At 52.4% G+C, this 17,053-nt stretch overlaps 1 protein-coding gene across 1 annotated transcript in view; it reads right to left on the bottom strand.

Moving 5' to 3' along the window:
• Positions 1–395: 395 nt before the first annotated feature.
• The window catches only part of CCNJL (cyclin J like), a 44,580-nt gene continuing 27,922 nt past the window's right edge, over positions 396–17,053 (bottom strand). The window contains exons 4-6 of the mRNA XM_084883952.1: positions 6,175–6,477; positions 4,203–4,362; positions 396–2,848 (exon numbers count right to left, since the gene is read on the bottom strand). Of these exons, the coding sequence (XP_084740078.1) occupies positions 2,425–2,848; positions 4,203–4,362; positions 6,175–6,477 (887 nt within the window). The 3' untranslated portion in view covers positions 396–2,424. The remainder of the gene's footprint in view (positions 2,849–4,202; positions 4,363–6,174; positions 6,478–17,053) is intronic.

The raw sequence follows: 17,053 nt of genomic DNA, 5'->3' as shown, positions 1-17,053 counted from the left end.
GTCCTGGGCATTGTAAGATGTTGAGCATTGCTGGGACCGGTTTAGCTCAATGGATAGAGCGTCGGCTTGGGGACTGAAGGGACCCGGGTTCGATTCCGGTCAAGGGCATGTACCTTGGTTGCGGGCATATCCCCAGTAGGGGGTGTGCAAGAGGCAACTGATTGATGACTCTCTCTCATCGATGTTTCTAACTCTCTCTCTCCCTTCCTCTCTGTACAAAATCAATAAAATATATTAAAAAAAAAAAAAAAAAAAAGATGTTGAGCATCATCCCTGACCTCTACTTGCTAACTGCCAGCCATGCTCCTTCTCCAATGATGACAACCAACAAAATACTCCAGACACTGTCACGTGTCCCCCAGGGAGCAAACACGAGCCCTGCTGAGAATCACTGAAACCAAGAAGAGAATTCGGATGTGAGAACAGGTGGTGTTGTGGGAGAGATGGACGTGGAACCGGGAGGACAGGGGAGAGTACAACCTTGACATCGAATGTAAGCCAGGCATTTGCAAGGCTGAGCCAATTCCTTAAAGTAAATATCTCTCTCACATACTGGTCATGGATTCTGTTTCTCTGGAGAACCCTGACCGATTCCGTGGCGGAGCTGGGGTGTCAAGCCTTATTCACGTCAGCTGCCAAGTCCCCAGAGGGCCAGACCCACCAGCCCCACAGGAGCCAGCTCCGCCACGGCCCATCCCCCACAAGCTCTCAGCATGAGCCAGACACCCTCGGGGCTAAGGTGGAAGGGGGCGGGGCGCAGCTGGCATCCAGGAAGACATCCAGGAAGAGAACTCGGAGACCTAGAGCAGGTGATGTGTTTATTGGGAGACCTTTTTTCTGAGGACCCCCCTCAAGCCCCCAGCCGCAGAATAAACAGACACAACAACTTGGAATCCAAACCAGTCGCACATAAATAGGAGGTTGGCGAAGGAAAAGGAGAAAAAAAACAAACGAATGTGCAGTGTCCTATGCAAGTGTGACAATGTGGCAGCGCCATACCCACGTCCAGTCTCTTCTTGTCCTGCTTGGAACATCACCTTCGGACCGGCTACAGACTCCGCAGCGTGCAAGTGAGCCAACAAACCCGACATGGGTTCTTCTTAAAAAACAAAAACAAATGCTTCGGGGGTCCTTTGCACCTCCCAGTTCTGTTGGGTGAACAACGTGTTCCCCGATCCCAATCCAACAAAAAAACCACACACAACCATGATGAGTACAAGCCACGAGTCGGAAGAAACACATATTGCACATGGCCATCAGAATGATCCTGAGAGCCCCTTGCGGCCGACACCCCAATACGGGCTTCTGATCCAACCGATCATGTGCCTGTCACTGTGGCGTCCTACACACCCCCACCCCCACCCCCCAAATCCAGCTGGCATTAAGCACACGTTCCACATCATTACCCTTTGCTATCAGCCACACTCAAGGCCGAGGCTGGGTTAACCTCACGCACTAGAAGCAGGGAGGAGGAGGTGAGGATGTGGGCTTAAACCTTAGTCTACCTTTCAGCCTTTTACCCCTGGGTGGTTATGGAAGTCCTACAGGTGAACACAGCATCCAGGCTGTGGACTCTTCTGGAACCCAGAGACAGGAAAGTGGCTCTCCCCAGCCCTACACTTCTGCAAAGGGAGCTCTGCGATGACCCTCAGGGTCAGTCACCGGCTGGGGGGTAAAAGGAACAGCCCGGGCGTGGGGACAGGCAGTGCGGCAATCAGCACTGTTTTTCTCCCAAGGAATTTTCAAGTATCACAAAATCCCTGATACAGTATGTAAACAAGACTTCTTACTGAACAGAAGGCTAGGTCACTTCGGGAAGCAGCAGCATGTGAAATGTCCTAAAGGGCGAATAAGGTTTTAGCTTCGACAGTGGAGGCGAGACAGCCGCGCACCGTGCCTCAGGAGGCAGACGCTTGGGCATCACACACACACACACACACACACACACACACAGGCCCCAGCATGGAGCCAGGGAGACAAAAGCACCCGATCTGACAGCTACCGGGGTCCCAAGAACATGTCCGGCTGCCCCTTCTTCAGTGGTGTAGCTTCCACCGGCAACGAGTCAAGGAGTCGCTGATGCTAAACACGGGACGTGCCTGCGGACTGGTGTCTGCATCCAGCTCCCAGACCCTCTGCCTCTGGCCGGGTTTCTCCATTCTCCGGGCCCTGCTCCAGGCGACGGCCCTGAGCCTCGCCCCTGCACCCAGGCACGTGGGAAAGGCGTTTTCCAGGGGAGTGCTCTGGGTTGAGGTATCTCATGGACCGTTTTGCTCTGGGTCCGTTTTCCTTACGAAGAGCGCCAGATCCTCTCCGGTCAAGGGCAATGAGGCTCTGCGGGGATGGCCTCCCAGTCGCCTGGCTCCCCTGAGCTTCCCCTCATCAGCGTCTTCTTCTTCCTCTGCCCGGGTCTCCAGGGCCCCCCTATCTGTCGAAACAGCCTGTGGGGAACGTGTGGCTCCCGCTGAAGTAGCTGCCCCTGTAGGCGGTGGCAAGGCAGTGCCTGGGCTCAGCTGTGACGGCCATCTGCATGCTGAGCGAGGCCGGCAGGGGCACGGGGCACACGTCCAGAGGCTGGAGGGAGGGGTACGGGGAGTGGAGGGACGAACTCGTGCCCCCGGAGAGCAGGCTGCTGGAGCAGTGGGCCTGCAGCGAGTCCCGATAGGCCAAGCACAGGTCCTGCACGGGCGTCTGGAACTGGGCCAGGGCCACGGGCGTCGGCTGGCCGAGGGCGGGGTAGGCGGGGGGCTGAAACAGCATCTGGGTAGGGGCTGGGGATGTGCCAGGCACCATGGCCAACGCCTGGCTCTTGACCGCGACGGCATCCTTGAGGACATTGTCATAGGCTCTGGAAGGGAAGGGCCTGGGTGAGATTCGGCGGGTAGAGGCAGAAACCCGAGCGCCTCTACCTGCCTTGCTGAGTGTGATCTGCGTGCTGTTCCCGCCGGACCTTGCCCAGCCGTGCTCACTGCCTCCAGCCTTGCCTCAGTGACTGTCCCAACTAACCCCAGACCTCAGACCTCAGTGTGGATCTACATCTGACAAAAACCTCTCCTGACCCCTCAAAACAAGCCTTGCTGTCCTACAGCCCCTGCATTGCCCCACCTCACACCCCTGGGGATAAGTTCCGGGTTACCACCTGGCCCCCACACCGTGCCGAGAGTGACCTTCCACAGGGAAGGCCCATCTGCCCCTGCTCACCCCGCACACCTGGCACAGTGCCCGCCGAGAGGGCAGACCCCTGGTGCTTAGATGAGCACCACCTCTGCCTCCAAGGCCCTTCCGGCAGCCCCGTCCCAGCCAGGCCACTCCTGAGCTAGCAGACCCCAAGCAAGTTGCCCACGAGGCCTTAGTTTCTCCATCATAAAGGAGCCAACAGGGGCTGTAGCAGGTCTGAGAAGGGGGCCATCCCAGTGTGACAGCCACGAAGAGGCAGGGCTGGCAGCTAAGAATCCAGAGCACCTGGCAGCACTCAGACCAGACCGCTTCTCTGGCTTTAGCCCTGGCCAGTGTGGCTTGATTGATTGGGTGCTGTCCTGTGCACAAGGTTACTGGTTCCGTTCCAATCAGGGCACATGCCCGAGTTGCAGGCTCGATCCCCAATAGGGGGCGTGCTTGAGGCAATCGATTGATGTTTCTCTCTCTGGGTCCCTCTCCCTTTCTCTCTCTAAAAATCAATAAAAACATTTAAAAAAAACAAACAAACAAAAATAAAATAAAATAATAAAATAAAATAATGGCAAAGCTTCCCACACGAGGAGACCAAGAGGTGACCCAGGGACCTGGCCCCGGGTTCAGTGGGACTGTGCACGTAGGAGATGCTGCCACCTGCAAGGTGCAAGAGGGACTGGTCGGACCTTGCGGTCCTCTCTGTCCTGATGTCACCACTGAGCTCGTCCACTCTGATGTCAGTTTCACGGTGCCGGGTCTACAATGCCATTAAAAGCATCTTCTCCGACACACGGCAAGTGTTCTCCCCCAGATTCCCGGGGATCCTTGCAAGGAAGCGGTGGCCTCTTACGTTAAGCCACTCTGGGCTTAGCTGTGGTCAGCAGCCCCTCTTCTCCCTCACTCCTTGACCTTAAACCTGCAAACCCAAAGCTAACCCAAATAAGAAGGGCCAACTCCCCAAACCCCAATTCTATCAGGATTCACCATGGCCCACGTTATGTGAGACACTAGCAGGGAGAAGGGGAACTTACACCAGCAGGATTTCTATGCACGTGCTGAGATGTTCCAGGGAGTAGTTTGAGATCCTCTGCAGGTCTCTGGTCCAGTAGGGAGAAAGCTGAAGGCAAATTCTAGAGGCCCCGACGCAGGCTGCAGCGACCACAGAAGGCTGGAATTTGTAGAAAATATGGTCTGAAAGGGAATCAGAGGCAGTTTGCATTATAAAGCCAAGCCTGGAAGCCCGGTGCCCTGGCTGCCTCGTGCCCCCTAAACCAGTAGACAAACAATTAGGTTCAAGACTATTCACTGCTGTGTGCCCTACCCCCCCTACACACACACACACACACACACACACACACACACACACACGATGAAAAAGTGAGAACAGCATCAAGTTCTTAAATCTTAAGCACCCTGGCTCTCAGACTGGAATTTCTGATGTCAGCCTAGAGCAGTGATTTTCAAAATGTGGTCCAGGGCTTCTGGGGGCTGCAAGGGGTTTGCTATTGGGCTACAAAACATTTGTCCTTTCTTTGGTTGTTAGGGGTGAATGACACGCCATTTCAGAAGCTAATTACTAAACAACAAAGCCTGGATCCCAGAAGGCACTCAACAAACGTTATGTTGAATAAACAATGTAAGAATAAGTGACTACAGGAGTTTGCTATTCCTCACCCAGATTGGCTTTACTGAAGTATGACTAACAAATAAAAACAGACCCCGTAAGGTGTACCCTGTGATGCTCTGGTGCACGAAGACCTCATGAGACCATCTGAGAAAGCTTAACATCCCACTGAGATATTTTGTGACATGGCCTTACCACTGATGTGCGAAGGCAAATTGCTGAAATCCCTACCATGTTCCTGAATGACACTTGGTTATCGGTGCCTTGTCAGGCTGCCTTAAGTTGTTTGTGATTTTCAGTGATTTCAATTCTTGCCTGTTTTAGTACGAAATTAGTCAAGGTGGTCTTACGGTTACAGGTACAGTCAGTCGCAGAGTAAGACTCCCCAGGTTCAAATGTTAGCAATGACCCGAGGTAAGTTCCTTCACCTCTTGAGTATCAGTTGAGGGAACGGAATAGCAGAAAGGACTTTTATGTGGAGTTGTTGGGAGGTTCGAATGAGATGATGTAGGCAGAGCACTCAAGTAAGGTGCCAGGTACACAGTAAGCACTCAGTTAATGCTGGGTATCACACCTCCTGATACTATGACACATGACCCATGTTGGTTTGTGGTGGGTTACTGGATGGCTGTTATCAGCTGTCTTTCCGACCCAGTATTTCACTAATACCTGGACTTTAAGACACTAGGAAGAGTGAGATGTGAATATAAGTCCCTAAACCGGGTAACTGAATTGCTAGAGCAGATGTAAACAAAGCCCCGTCCACCATCATCTGTGTGATACAGCTCTTCCAGACTGATCTATCTGCACATCTGTCCTATTTAGATCATCTGAAAGTTGCAGGTTACCATAGAAACATTAACAGGCGACCAGAAGGTTGTAGAATACCAATGGCCTGTAATAAGCTGCTATTTCTCTTTTACACATGACTGATAACACTGGGTGAACCCTTGCTCCTTTCCTGTTTATCCCTTACAAAGTGGGAGTGATTTGGGTGGATGGGCTCCAGTCGGTAAGAACTCTGGATGCCAAAACCGGTTTGGCTCAGTGGACAGAGCATCAGCCTGTGGACTGAAAGGTCCCAGGTTCGATTCTAGTCAAGGGCATGCACCTTGGTTGTGGGCACATCCCCAGTGGGGGGGGTGCAGGAGGCAGCTGATCAATGTTTCTCTCTCATTTATGTTTCTAACTCTCTATCCCTCTCCTTCCTCTCTGTAAAAAAAATCAATAAAATATATATTTTTTTTAAAAGAATCAATAAAATATATTTAAAAACAACAACAACAACTCTCTGGATGGACATGCATGCCTCTTGGTGCCACCTGATCCTGGCCCCTGGGTGGTGGGGGAGGGGCCACAGGTCCCCACACCAGGCCCACCTTGCAGGGTGACCTCTAGGAAGTAGTGGGCGTACTCCTTGAGGCACTCTTTGGTCTTGCGGGCGCAGGTGGTGGGCCAGCTGTGGCAGTGCTGGTCCTTCTGGCTGACGGAGGCCAGGAGGTAGTAGTCCAGGAAGTGGGCGGGCGTGGGCAGGCAAAGGTTCCAGTTGAAGGCCGCCAGCAGCAGCAGCTCCGTGCTTAGCAGCTCCTTCTTGGTGAGGCTGAAGTTCTGGCTGCTCAGGATCCTCGTACTGTTTATCTGCTCCAACTTGGGCACGTGGTCTTCCTTGTCCTCGAATTTACCTGTGGGAGGAGCAGAGGTCACCGGACCACAGCACGGCCTGCACCCAGGAATTTAGTAAAGGTCCAACGTCAAGTGCCTGGACGGGTGCCGGCAGAGAGGACGGAGAACGGAAAGGCCCTGCGGCAGAGGGAGGACGAACATAGACACTGGACCTGTCAAACCTGGGCTCACAGCCCCAAGCCACCACGTCCTGCTGTGTGACCAGGCACAGGTGTCTCACCCTCTCTGTGCCTCAGTTCTCTCATCCATAAAGTGGAAACTAGACCTCAGAGACAAGGACAAAACGCATTCCAAATGATCGGAACAGCACATGGGACACAGAAGGTCCTCACTAGCAGTCAGCAACAGCGAGGGCCTGAGGAATGAGGTGGGCTCTCCTGTCTGGTCATAACTGATTCCCCCCAGGACTGCTTAGAGCAGGGGTCTTCAAACTACGGCCCGCGGGCCACATGCAGCCCCCAGGGGAGTCTGATCCTGCCCGCCAGGTTTTTTGGGCAGTGAGCGCAGCCAAGGTGTTACAGTAGGGATTAGTAGTTCATATAGTCCGGCCCTTCAGCTCTCTGAGGGACTGTGACCTGGCCCCCACTTTAAAAAGTTTGAGGACCCCTGGCTTAGAGGGTCAGGCCATAGTCACAACGACTCTGCAAATCTGACCCTGCCCTCCCCCCACCGCTCCCCAGATGTGGAAAAGCCCTTCGACAGCTCCCCGTTGTGTAGCACTGAGTTTACGGTCCATCAGTGCATTCTTATTTGGGGTCCTCTCAGGAACAGAGCGTGTGGGAGAGGAGCCTCGGAAAGACTGGTGGGCGGGAGAAGACAGGAGAGGGAAGAAGCCCCAAAGGGTCCTTCATCAAATGCATCACCAATGGGGTCGCCCGGAGCCGATCCCTACAAGGAGTTCTCAGAAACAATGTAGAACCTGAGCCTGGGTCCAGGGAAGCCCTGGCGGGCATCCTCGGGACAGAGAAGCAGCCGGTGGCACGTGGGGGTCAGGCCCACTGAGGGTTGAGGTGCTGGGGCCGGGCGGGAACTGGCAGCCTCCATCCGGGGAGGGTCTGCAGATGGGGCTGCTGGGGACCTCCCAGTCTCACACCCCTCGCCCTGGGGAAACCGTACACACTGGCCGGGGCCTCTGTCACTGCAGTTCTCTGAAGGCACCAGGCTCTCCTTGCCTAGGAGCCTCGTCTACACAGCCCTCGGTCTGGAGCACCCTTCCCCATCCCCTCCTCACTCGGCCAACCTCGCCTCGTTCTCCACCCTCAGTGTCACTGCCTCCTGGAAGCTTTCCTTGACCACAGTCCCCACGTTCTGCCCGGCCCCCCACCAGACAGGAAGCCCCGCTCTGGCCCCCAAGCCCAACCTCACTGGGCGCAGAGCAGCTGCGGAGCGAGCGGCAGAAGAGGCAGCTGCGCTCCAGCACACGCCGGCCAGGGCAGGAGCAGCCAACGTGCCGCACACCTGTGCACAACCGCCAGCGCCGCCGACCCAGTTCTCACGGGGCTCCCGTGCCTCTCAGGGGAGAGGAGGAGGGAACCCCCACCACAGGCTGCCCTGCAGCAGAAGCGACAAGTCCTCAGCAGGGCCCCAGCGATGTCACCGAGTGTTGGGAGCCAGCAGAGTTGAGGCAAGCAACTCAGTCTTAAGGAAGATAAGATAACCTGCAGCTTAACATCTTCCTGCTTAGCATCTTCCTGCCACTTCCCCTTCCTGATCCTCCCCCCTAGATGGCCCAGCCTTGGAATGTTGCACCTTGGAATGTCACACCGCCCCTGGCAGTTAGCCAATCCTGTGTTGCCAGGTACCAAAGAACCCCCTGCATAGGCAACCCTGCCCCCCTTTGTTTCTGCTGTATAAATACAGCCATTTCAGAGAATAAAAATCGGAGCTTGATCAGAACCTTGTCTTGCTCCCATTCTTTCGCGTTCCTTGTTTGTTCATTCTCTTAGGTGGTTCCTGCGGGCCCCCGTTGTTGCCCCGCAGGTCGGGACAACCGAGAAGCCCGGGTGCCCATCTTCCTGGCGAGCCCGTCAGCACCCACTAAGTGGACGAAGGTGGCGTGACACCCACCTCTGGTCTTGGGCAGGGAGGAGCCGAGGGAGTGGAATGTACAACACGGCGAGGGGCGAGAAGACTGCAGACCGCTTCCTGCGCGGCTTACACCCCAACTCCTTTCAGAGCCCTTTCGGTCCAAACGCACACCTCCCCTTGCCGGACACGGAGGGGCCACTCAGGCAACCAAAGGCAAGGTCAACGCCGCCCAAGGGGAAGAGCCTCTAGTACAGCTGCAACCCTGGAGTAGGGCCTGGCCTCAGCTCCATGGAAGTCAGACCCTCCTCCAGCTGGGAGTGTTAGTCTCCTCACCTACCTTATTATGGGTCCTCCAGAACTCAGTTCATTAAAAAAAAAAAAAAAAATGTTGTTATTGATTTTCGAAGACAGGAAAGGGAGAGAGAAAAGCATCAATCATGAGAATCATCCATCGTCTGCCCTCTGTATGTCCCTGACTGAGGATCAAGCCTGAAACCCAGGCATGTGCCCTGACTGGGGAATCAAACTGTGACCTCCTAGTGCATGGATGCTCAACCACTGAGCCACACTGGCCAGGCTCCAGAGCTCAGTTCAGAGGCCACTGGATGTCACCAAGGCTCTTCTCACAATCAGATGCTAATAAGCATTAATGGCAGCAGGTCTAAGCCTCATGAGGGCAGGAACCATGTCCCACCCATTCCCTGCTGGGCCCCAGGTCCCAGCACAGTCCCCCGCACCCAGGAGGTACCCAATGAGTGTTCACCGAGAGAAGGAATGGCAGTCTCTGGATAGTGATACTTTAGGCCATTTGAATTGTCCTCTAATGAGCTCTATCTATTATTCCCTACCTTTTCTCTTATGATCATGTATGTTTTGTGCAATTTAAAAAGAAACTATACAAAAAAGCAGCCAAGTGTGTTGCTCCATTAATAGAAACTATATATATATATATATATATATATATATTATAATTTTTAAAAATATTTTATTGATTTTTTTTACAGAGGGGAAGAGAGAGGGATAGAGAGTTAGAAACACCCATCAGCTGCCTCCTGCACACTCCCTACTGGGGATGTGCCCACAACCAAGGTACATGCCCTTGACCGGAATCGAACCCCGGACCTTTCAGTCCGAAGTCCAACGCTCTATCCATTGAGCCAAACCGGAGAAACTACCGGTATATTTTTATTTTTTTACTTTTTGCAAAATTGTCAAGGTTTTCCTGAACCCTGTCCTGAACTATTCACAGGCACTCCATACAGGAGCTCTTTTCTTCCCAGCAGCAGAAGGTGACGCGGTGAAGGTCACGGTCCCGGCAGAAACGGGCCCTGTGCTGGGGGTGGCACTGCTGGCAGCAATCTATTCCGCCTGGCAGATGCGCTCAATCAGATTAGTGTCCTCTGGGCCCCCCCGGTGCTTTGCAGACCTGTCAGAGCTCTGCCTGCTCCCCAGCCACCAGGCCCGAGAGGATTACCCTGGGATGGAAGGGGCCATGATTACTGACGAGCCTGACTGCACCTGCTGCTTCCTGGGGACCCACCACGCTACAGGCCAGAGGCAGGTGTGTGTGGGGGGGGTATGTGTGTGTGTCTGAATCCGCAGTGTGCTGGCTCTGAACCTAACACACTGAACGCCACAGGCCTTCCCTTCCCACCTAGGAGCATGCCTGGATGCAGATGGAGTGGCCATGTGGAGTGGAAAGAGCCTTCCTGCCCAGCATGCAGAGCTGCCCGGGGTCCTGGGCTGGGCACTGTGCTTTGTGCCCCACACCCACTGGATCCTCCCAGGCAGGTTCTGTTCAGATCCCCAGAGACACAGAGACCACGCTCTGCGAACTCCGCTCCACATTTGGGAGCGACCTCACAGCCCCTGCTCTTAACTGCTGGCCAGCAGCCCCCAGCTTAGTGATGACTCCCCAGCACCAAGCATTTCACAGCCAGAAAGGAGTTTATGGGTTTCCCGGGGTTGCACGTGCCTGGCAGACATCCCCTCCCCTCCTCCCATGACTGTGAGTGGGGCCAGTCCTTTGTCCCCAGAGCCGCCACTCAACTGCCTGCCCTGACCGACAAGACACACGGCACAGATGCCTGGAAGTCTGCAGGCAGGCCCCCCAGGGCAGCATGGGGGACAGAAGGCTATCTTTCCAAGTCAGACAGGAGCCACAGACCCTCTTCAACTTGTTCGGTGTATTTGGAAAATTTTCAAATCCACAGATAAGGTTTAGGAATTGAGATGACCCTTCAACCCAATTCACTGATTGATTGGTGTGTGTGTGTGTGTGTGTATGCAAATACTGGTTCTGCTCAATCATTTCTAGTGACGTTGCAGATGTGACAACTTTAGCATCTATCCTAAGGTCATTTTCCTACGTGATCATAATGCTATTAGCAATCCTAAGAACATCAGCATTAATGCAATAACATTTCCTAATATTCAATTTATATTTGACTTTCTGCAAGGGTCCCAAATGTCTTTTATAACTTTTTTTTTAAATGTCTTATTGATTTTTTATAGAGAGGAAGGGAGAGGGATAGAGAGGTAGAAACATGAAAGAGAAATATTGATCAGCTACCTCCTGCACACCTTCTACTGGGGATGTGCCCACAACCAAGGTACATGCCCCTGACCGGAATTGAACCTAGGACCCTTCAGTCCACAGGTCGATGCTCTATCCACTGAGCCAGAGCATAACTTTTTTTTTTTTTTTTTTTTTAAACTAAAGATATAGGATCCAACGAAGCTCACATAGGGTCTTGGATGATGGATGATTCTCATCACTGATATTTCTATCTCCCTCTCCCTTACTCTCTCTGAAATCAATGAAAAAAATTTTTTTAAAAACACACATAAAAACAAACAACTCTTTGGATTTCTGTAGTTATCAGAGGGCAGAGGGGTGCTTCCTACTCATTCCAAAGGGGTTACTGCTCATACCTTCGGCAGACAAGACAGATTTTAAGCAATCTGATGGGAAGCCAGGAAACTACTCCGAGGCCAGCCCCCTCAAAAAGGCTGTTTTACTTTGCAAATGTCTCTAGTCCCATTCTCTGTTTTTCATGTAACTGACTCTGGATGAATCCAGGCCAAGGGTCTTGTGTAAATAAATTAAAAAAAAAAAAAAAAATACAAGACCGGAAAACTGGTCTTATCTTTTTTTTATTTATTTATTTATTTTTTTTTTTTTAAATTTTAGATGGTCTGATTGCGGACTGCAGGCTTAACCCCCCAGTAGAGGGCACGCAGGAGGCAGGAGGCAGCCAATCATCATTGATGTTTCTATCTCTCTCTCCCTTCCTTTCTGAAATTAAAAAAAAAAAAAGAGGCGGAGAGTCCACACACCAGGATGTGAGCTGCCCAGGGCAGGGCAGCTGCAGGCCAGGCTCCACCACAGCCCGCAGGCAGCTGAAACCCCAGCAGCCCCAGGGAGGGGACACCTCAGAGGACTTGTTTGTATGCCCCACACAGCACACTGTGCATCCTGGTAACAACCCCGGGGGCTGGCAGTGTTTCCCACATCAATCAGAAGCTCAGAAAGACAGATGGCCCCCTCATCCAGCTGGCTGGTAAGGGACAACGTTAAAATAAGTCTGGCTGTCTGCTCCACGAGGGTGGGGCCACATCTGTCTTGTAGAACATCCCAGATCCCCTTCATCTAGCACAGCCTCTGGCATAAAGTTAATACTTTAAAAATCTGCGTTTTCTGGGTTTTTAAGGTAATGAATAAATGGCTCCAAAAGTCCAGAGTTTTCTAAACCACATGTAGGACATCTCTCATATGGCCACCAGGATCCCTGAAATCCCAGTGTCTCCACAAGGAAATCCCAGGGATGAGGCGTCAGACTAGCTGCAGCCCCTCCCCATGTAACTGCCCTGCTCCCCACAAATACTCTTGTCTTCACCTTGCCCTCTGCTCAGGCTGTAAAGTCATTCAACCCCAGAACTTGTCCACTAAGGGGCTGCATGATCAACAGGACCTCGTTTCCAATGAGAGAAATGAAGCTAAAGAGTGAGTCTCCACTGGTATACTTCCTACAGTAAAGAATACCCAACTCTGCCCAAACCAGCCTTTTCGTTAAAAAAACAGAACCAGCCTGGCCAGTGTTGCTCAGTGGTTGAGTTCCAACCTATGAACAAGGAAGTTGCGGTTCCATTCCTGGTTGGGGCACGGTTTCTGGCTCAATCCCCAAAAGGAGGGCATGCAGAAGGCAACTGATGGATGATTCTCATCATTGACATTTCTCTCTCTCTCTCCCTCTCCCTTACTTTCTCTGAAATCAATAAAAATATATTTTAAGACACACACAAAAACAAAACAACTCTTTGGATTTCTGTAGTTATCAGAGGGCAAAGGGATTACTGCTCATACCTTCGGCAGACAAGAGAGACAGATTTTGAGCAATCTGGTGGGGAAGCCAGGAAGCCACTCTGAGGCCAGCTCCCTCCAAAAGGCTGCTTTACTCTGCGATGCAGCACAGAGGGGCAGAGCGCACTCTGAGGATGACCATCTGGGCTCTAGGAGGCTGGCCACCCACCAGCTGTGTGGTCTGGGGCAAGTCTCCACCTCTGGGGCCGTGCAATGTGACCAGAAGTAGACAGAATTGTGGTGAGGATGGCATGAGGGCTCGGTGTGCTGAGGGGAGTGCTCAGTGCTCAGCAACCTAGGATCCAGCTCTGCTGTAACTACTATAAACCTCTGCTCGGTTCAGCACCCACTGAGCCATCAGTCACAGGCGCAGACAGTTCAGTTTATAGACAGGATTTGAAGTGGGGGAGAGAGAGAAAGCCAAGGACAGAGCAAGCAAAACCTCCAGCTACGAGAGCATTTTCATGGCGGTCTTCATGGAAGGCAGGAAGCTGTGAAGACCAAAGGAGTGGGGAGCAGGGAGCATCTCCACTCTGCCCTGAAGCACCTGATCCAGGAATGACCGAGATCTCTGGCCACCCCAGGGACCTGGAGGTTATGGAGTGTCCTGGAGGAACGAGCCTCCAATCCCAGGCTCAGCTCCCTGCCCTCCTCGGGAAACTAAGAAAAGGCTCCCTTACTGTGCCTCCCTCCTTCCTCTTAACAGTAGGGCTGTCCTGCTGAAACCGGTTTGGCTCAGTGGATAGAGGTCCCTGGTTCGATTCCGGTCAAGGGCATGTGCCTGGGTTGCGGGCACATCCCCACTGGGAGGTGTGCAGGAGGCAGCTGGTCGATGATTCTCTCTCATCCAGGTTTCTAACTCTCTATCCCTCTCCTTTCCTCTCTGTAAAAAAATCAATAAAAAATATATATTAAAAACAAACAAACAAAAATAAATAAAAAGTAGGGCTGTCCTGTTCGAGGCTGTATCTCTGGAATCTGGGACACAGCATCTCGGGAATCTGGGACACAGCAGTCCTTGACAGATAATGAATGAATGAATGAACGAATGCCCATTTCTGACAGGTTGGATCAATTCCTGAGTACAACGTTGGAAAGACTACAGATGAGGTGGCAGGCCACTTTTTCCTTCCAGAGGAAGCTGTAAAAATGCCTCCCGGGTCAGAGGTCGCACTCAGCCAGCTGGGCCACACACACTGGCTTCCCGCTGGCTTTGAGGGCTTCCCTGAATCAGGATGCAGCACTTGGTGCGGCGACCTTACATGGCGGCCCCGCCAAATCGCTGGCTCCTCTGTGCTCCGCTGTACACGGGACCCAGATAATTCCACCGGCTGCCTAAAAGCAGGGGCCGTGAGCCCTGGCCTGTGTGGCTCGGTTGGTGTGGGATCCCTTAACACGATCCACGTGGTTCAGGGCCCACTCAGGGTCCGGTTTCTGGAGGAGGCCGCACACTAACATGAATAGAGAGACTGGAAAAGAGTTAATTTGGGACAAATGGGAGGCCAGGCGGGAGTCAACCTCTATTGGGAAGACTACCACTAGGCTCTGGCCTAGCTATCCCTTTTATCGAGGCTACAGGATACACCCATTACCCTTAAGCAGCTTTGGGAAACACCCTTAGGCAGGTAATAAGCAGATTATCATATCAGTAAGGATTTACATGATTATAAGATGGGGAAGTTGCTTCAGTTACCATTGTCTCAATTAGATAGGGGGTGGTTGGCTCCGACCTTTCAGAGCTTCAAGGTTGACCAACCTCTTTCTATTAGTGAGACAATGATTGGTTTTCGGCAGGTTGGTTGGAGTGTGGTCTCATAAATGGAAAGGTTGCAGGTGCAATTCGTCAGGGTACAACCTGGGTTTCAGGTTTGGTTCCAAGCACCTGTCACATAAACAGCTGGCATTGGAGCCAGGGCAGGTAAGGGTCAGGGCTCTGTGCGGAGACAGTGTCCCAGATTCCCAAATGCAGCCTCCTGTAAGGAAAGTCACTGCTGGGCCAAATGTTCACGCCCAGCTCCGAGGGGGCTGCTCTGGCCCAGACGGGGCCGTGTATCCAGGAAGAGCAGAGAGCGAGTCCTCTGGGCAGTGCCAAAGGCGTGGACATCACAGGTCCAGGGCCCCCTTTTCCAGCCTCTGCTGGGAGAGGAAAGGAAGAGAAGAGGCAATCTTGGCCATTCCCGTGAGGTTAGAAGGGGAACCGCTCCAGACATGGGACCCGGTCCTGAGGGCTGAAGTTTTCATCCAGGTCAGCTAACGCGGGGCTCAGAAAGCAGAGCCGGGGACCCCCAGCAACCTCTCCACTGCTGGCCGAGTCTTCCCGGTGCGGTCCTATCAGGAAGTGACCTGCTACGGCAACGGCCCCTGTGGTACAGTGGCTGAGAACAAAGGCTCAGGGACAGTCCGGCCAGTAAGAGGAGGGGGGGAAATAAGTCTTGCAAACAAATAAAGCAATACTTTAAAAAATACAATGAAGCTCTGACTGGTTTGGCTCAGTGGATAGAGCATCGGGCTATGGACTGAAAGGTCCCAGGTTCGATTCCGGTCAAGGGCATGTACCTTGGTTGCAGGCACATCCCCAGTGGGAGATGTGCAGGAGGCGGCTGATCGATGTTTCTAATTCTCTATCCTCCCTCCTCTCTGTAAAAAATCAATAACATATATTTTTAAAAAAATACAATTAAATATATGGTATATATTTTCTGCCAGGCCAGCGTGGCTCAGTGGTTGAACATTGACCCATGAACCAGAGATCATGGTTTCCATTCCTGGTCAGGGCACATACCCTGGTTGTGGGCTCGATCCCCAGGGTGGGGCGTGCAGGAGGCAGGAAATCAATGATTCTCTCTCATCATTGTTGTTTCCATCTCTCTCTCCCTCTCCCATCCTCTCTCTGAAATCGATAAAAACACATGAAAATAAAAATAAAAAAAAAGACTCAGGGACAGCTCCTGATTCCCCATCCTAGCCGTGCACCCTGGGGCCAGTAATCTAACTTACTGGGTCTCAGTTTCCTCCTGTCAACAGGGCGGGGGGGGGGTGGGGGGGTGGGGGAAGAGAATAATATTGCTTACCATGTGGAATTGTTTTGGGGAATAAATAAGTACTTCCATGCAAAGAACTCAGACTGTGCCTGGCACATAAACACGCATTAAATATTAGCCATTCCATGATCACCGAGGCCAGAATCCGTCCTCCTCCCTCAAACTCTGATTATATATTTAAAAATGTAATGATCTTACAACTAATTTTTCTTTTATTTTTCATATTTTTTATATATTCCAATTTCCTACACGGCATAAATAGTACTCTCCCACTGAGGAACAGGAGTTTAAACTTCTCAGGAGGCAAGAAGCGACTGATGGGACCCTAGAAGCCAGAACTGGCAGAGTGTGAAAGAAGGTTCTGGAACGTGGGTCTGCCCTTAGCCCAAGACGATCCTGGCACAAATCTGCTTTACCAGTGCCCACAGGTCAGGAGGTCTCAGACTTTCCTAGACGAGTTCCAGAAACCCAACTTGTCAGTGACAAAGAAGAAACTTCCTGTCTAGACGCTGAAATGCTTATAATTAACACGACGGCTGAGGAGGCAGGGAGAGGCATGCTCCTTGAAGACAGCCTCGAGAATCCAGGCAAACACAGCTACCCTAAAAACAACCCCTCCCCTCGCCTCCCAGGGTGCAACAGGCTGGTGTGCTTCCTTCGGGCCTGAGAGGGGCTTTAACGCAGCCGAGGCTGCCTTGCTGGGACCATCACAACCAGTGCCGACCGGGCAGTGGGTGCCCGGCGAAGGGTGGGCTGTCCTGACCTGGGCAGTGACCTCTCCACCGTGGGCCTCCCAGGGAACAAAGGACCTAACGAGTGAGGACGCCAGGGTCCTCCTCCACATCAGCAAGAGCAGGAGAAGGGATAGAAGCGATCCTGGGCGTGCCTGAACGGGGGAGAAGGTCCTACAAGGCACAAGCATGCACTACGGAGAGTCTTCAAGGTTAAAGCGAATAAAAAACAAACAAAAACAAACACCCTTTGTGAGAACCAATGGAAAGGAGCCTGAGCTGCTGGAACTCATTCCCTATGAATTCATGGCATAAGTGGGGAAAAATAAAGACTTCTGTGCTGATAAAAAAAAAAAAAAAAAAAAAAAAAACAACCCAGCGCCAGCAGCCACACTGCAGGCAGCACAAAGAG

Source organism: Pipistrellus hanaki (assembly GCF_964339955.1).
Source record: "Pipistrellus hanaki genome assembly, chromosome: 5".
In the NCBI taxonomy this organism is placed as follows: Eukaryota; Metazoa; Chordata; class Mammalia; order Chiroptera; family Vespertilionidae; genus Pipistrellus; species Pipistrellus hanaki.
This window is presented reverse-complemented; position numbering and strand designations above follow the sequence as displayed.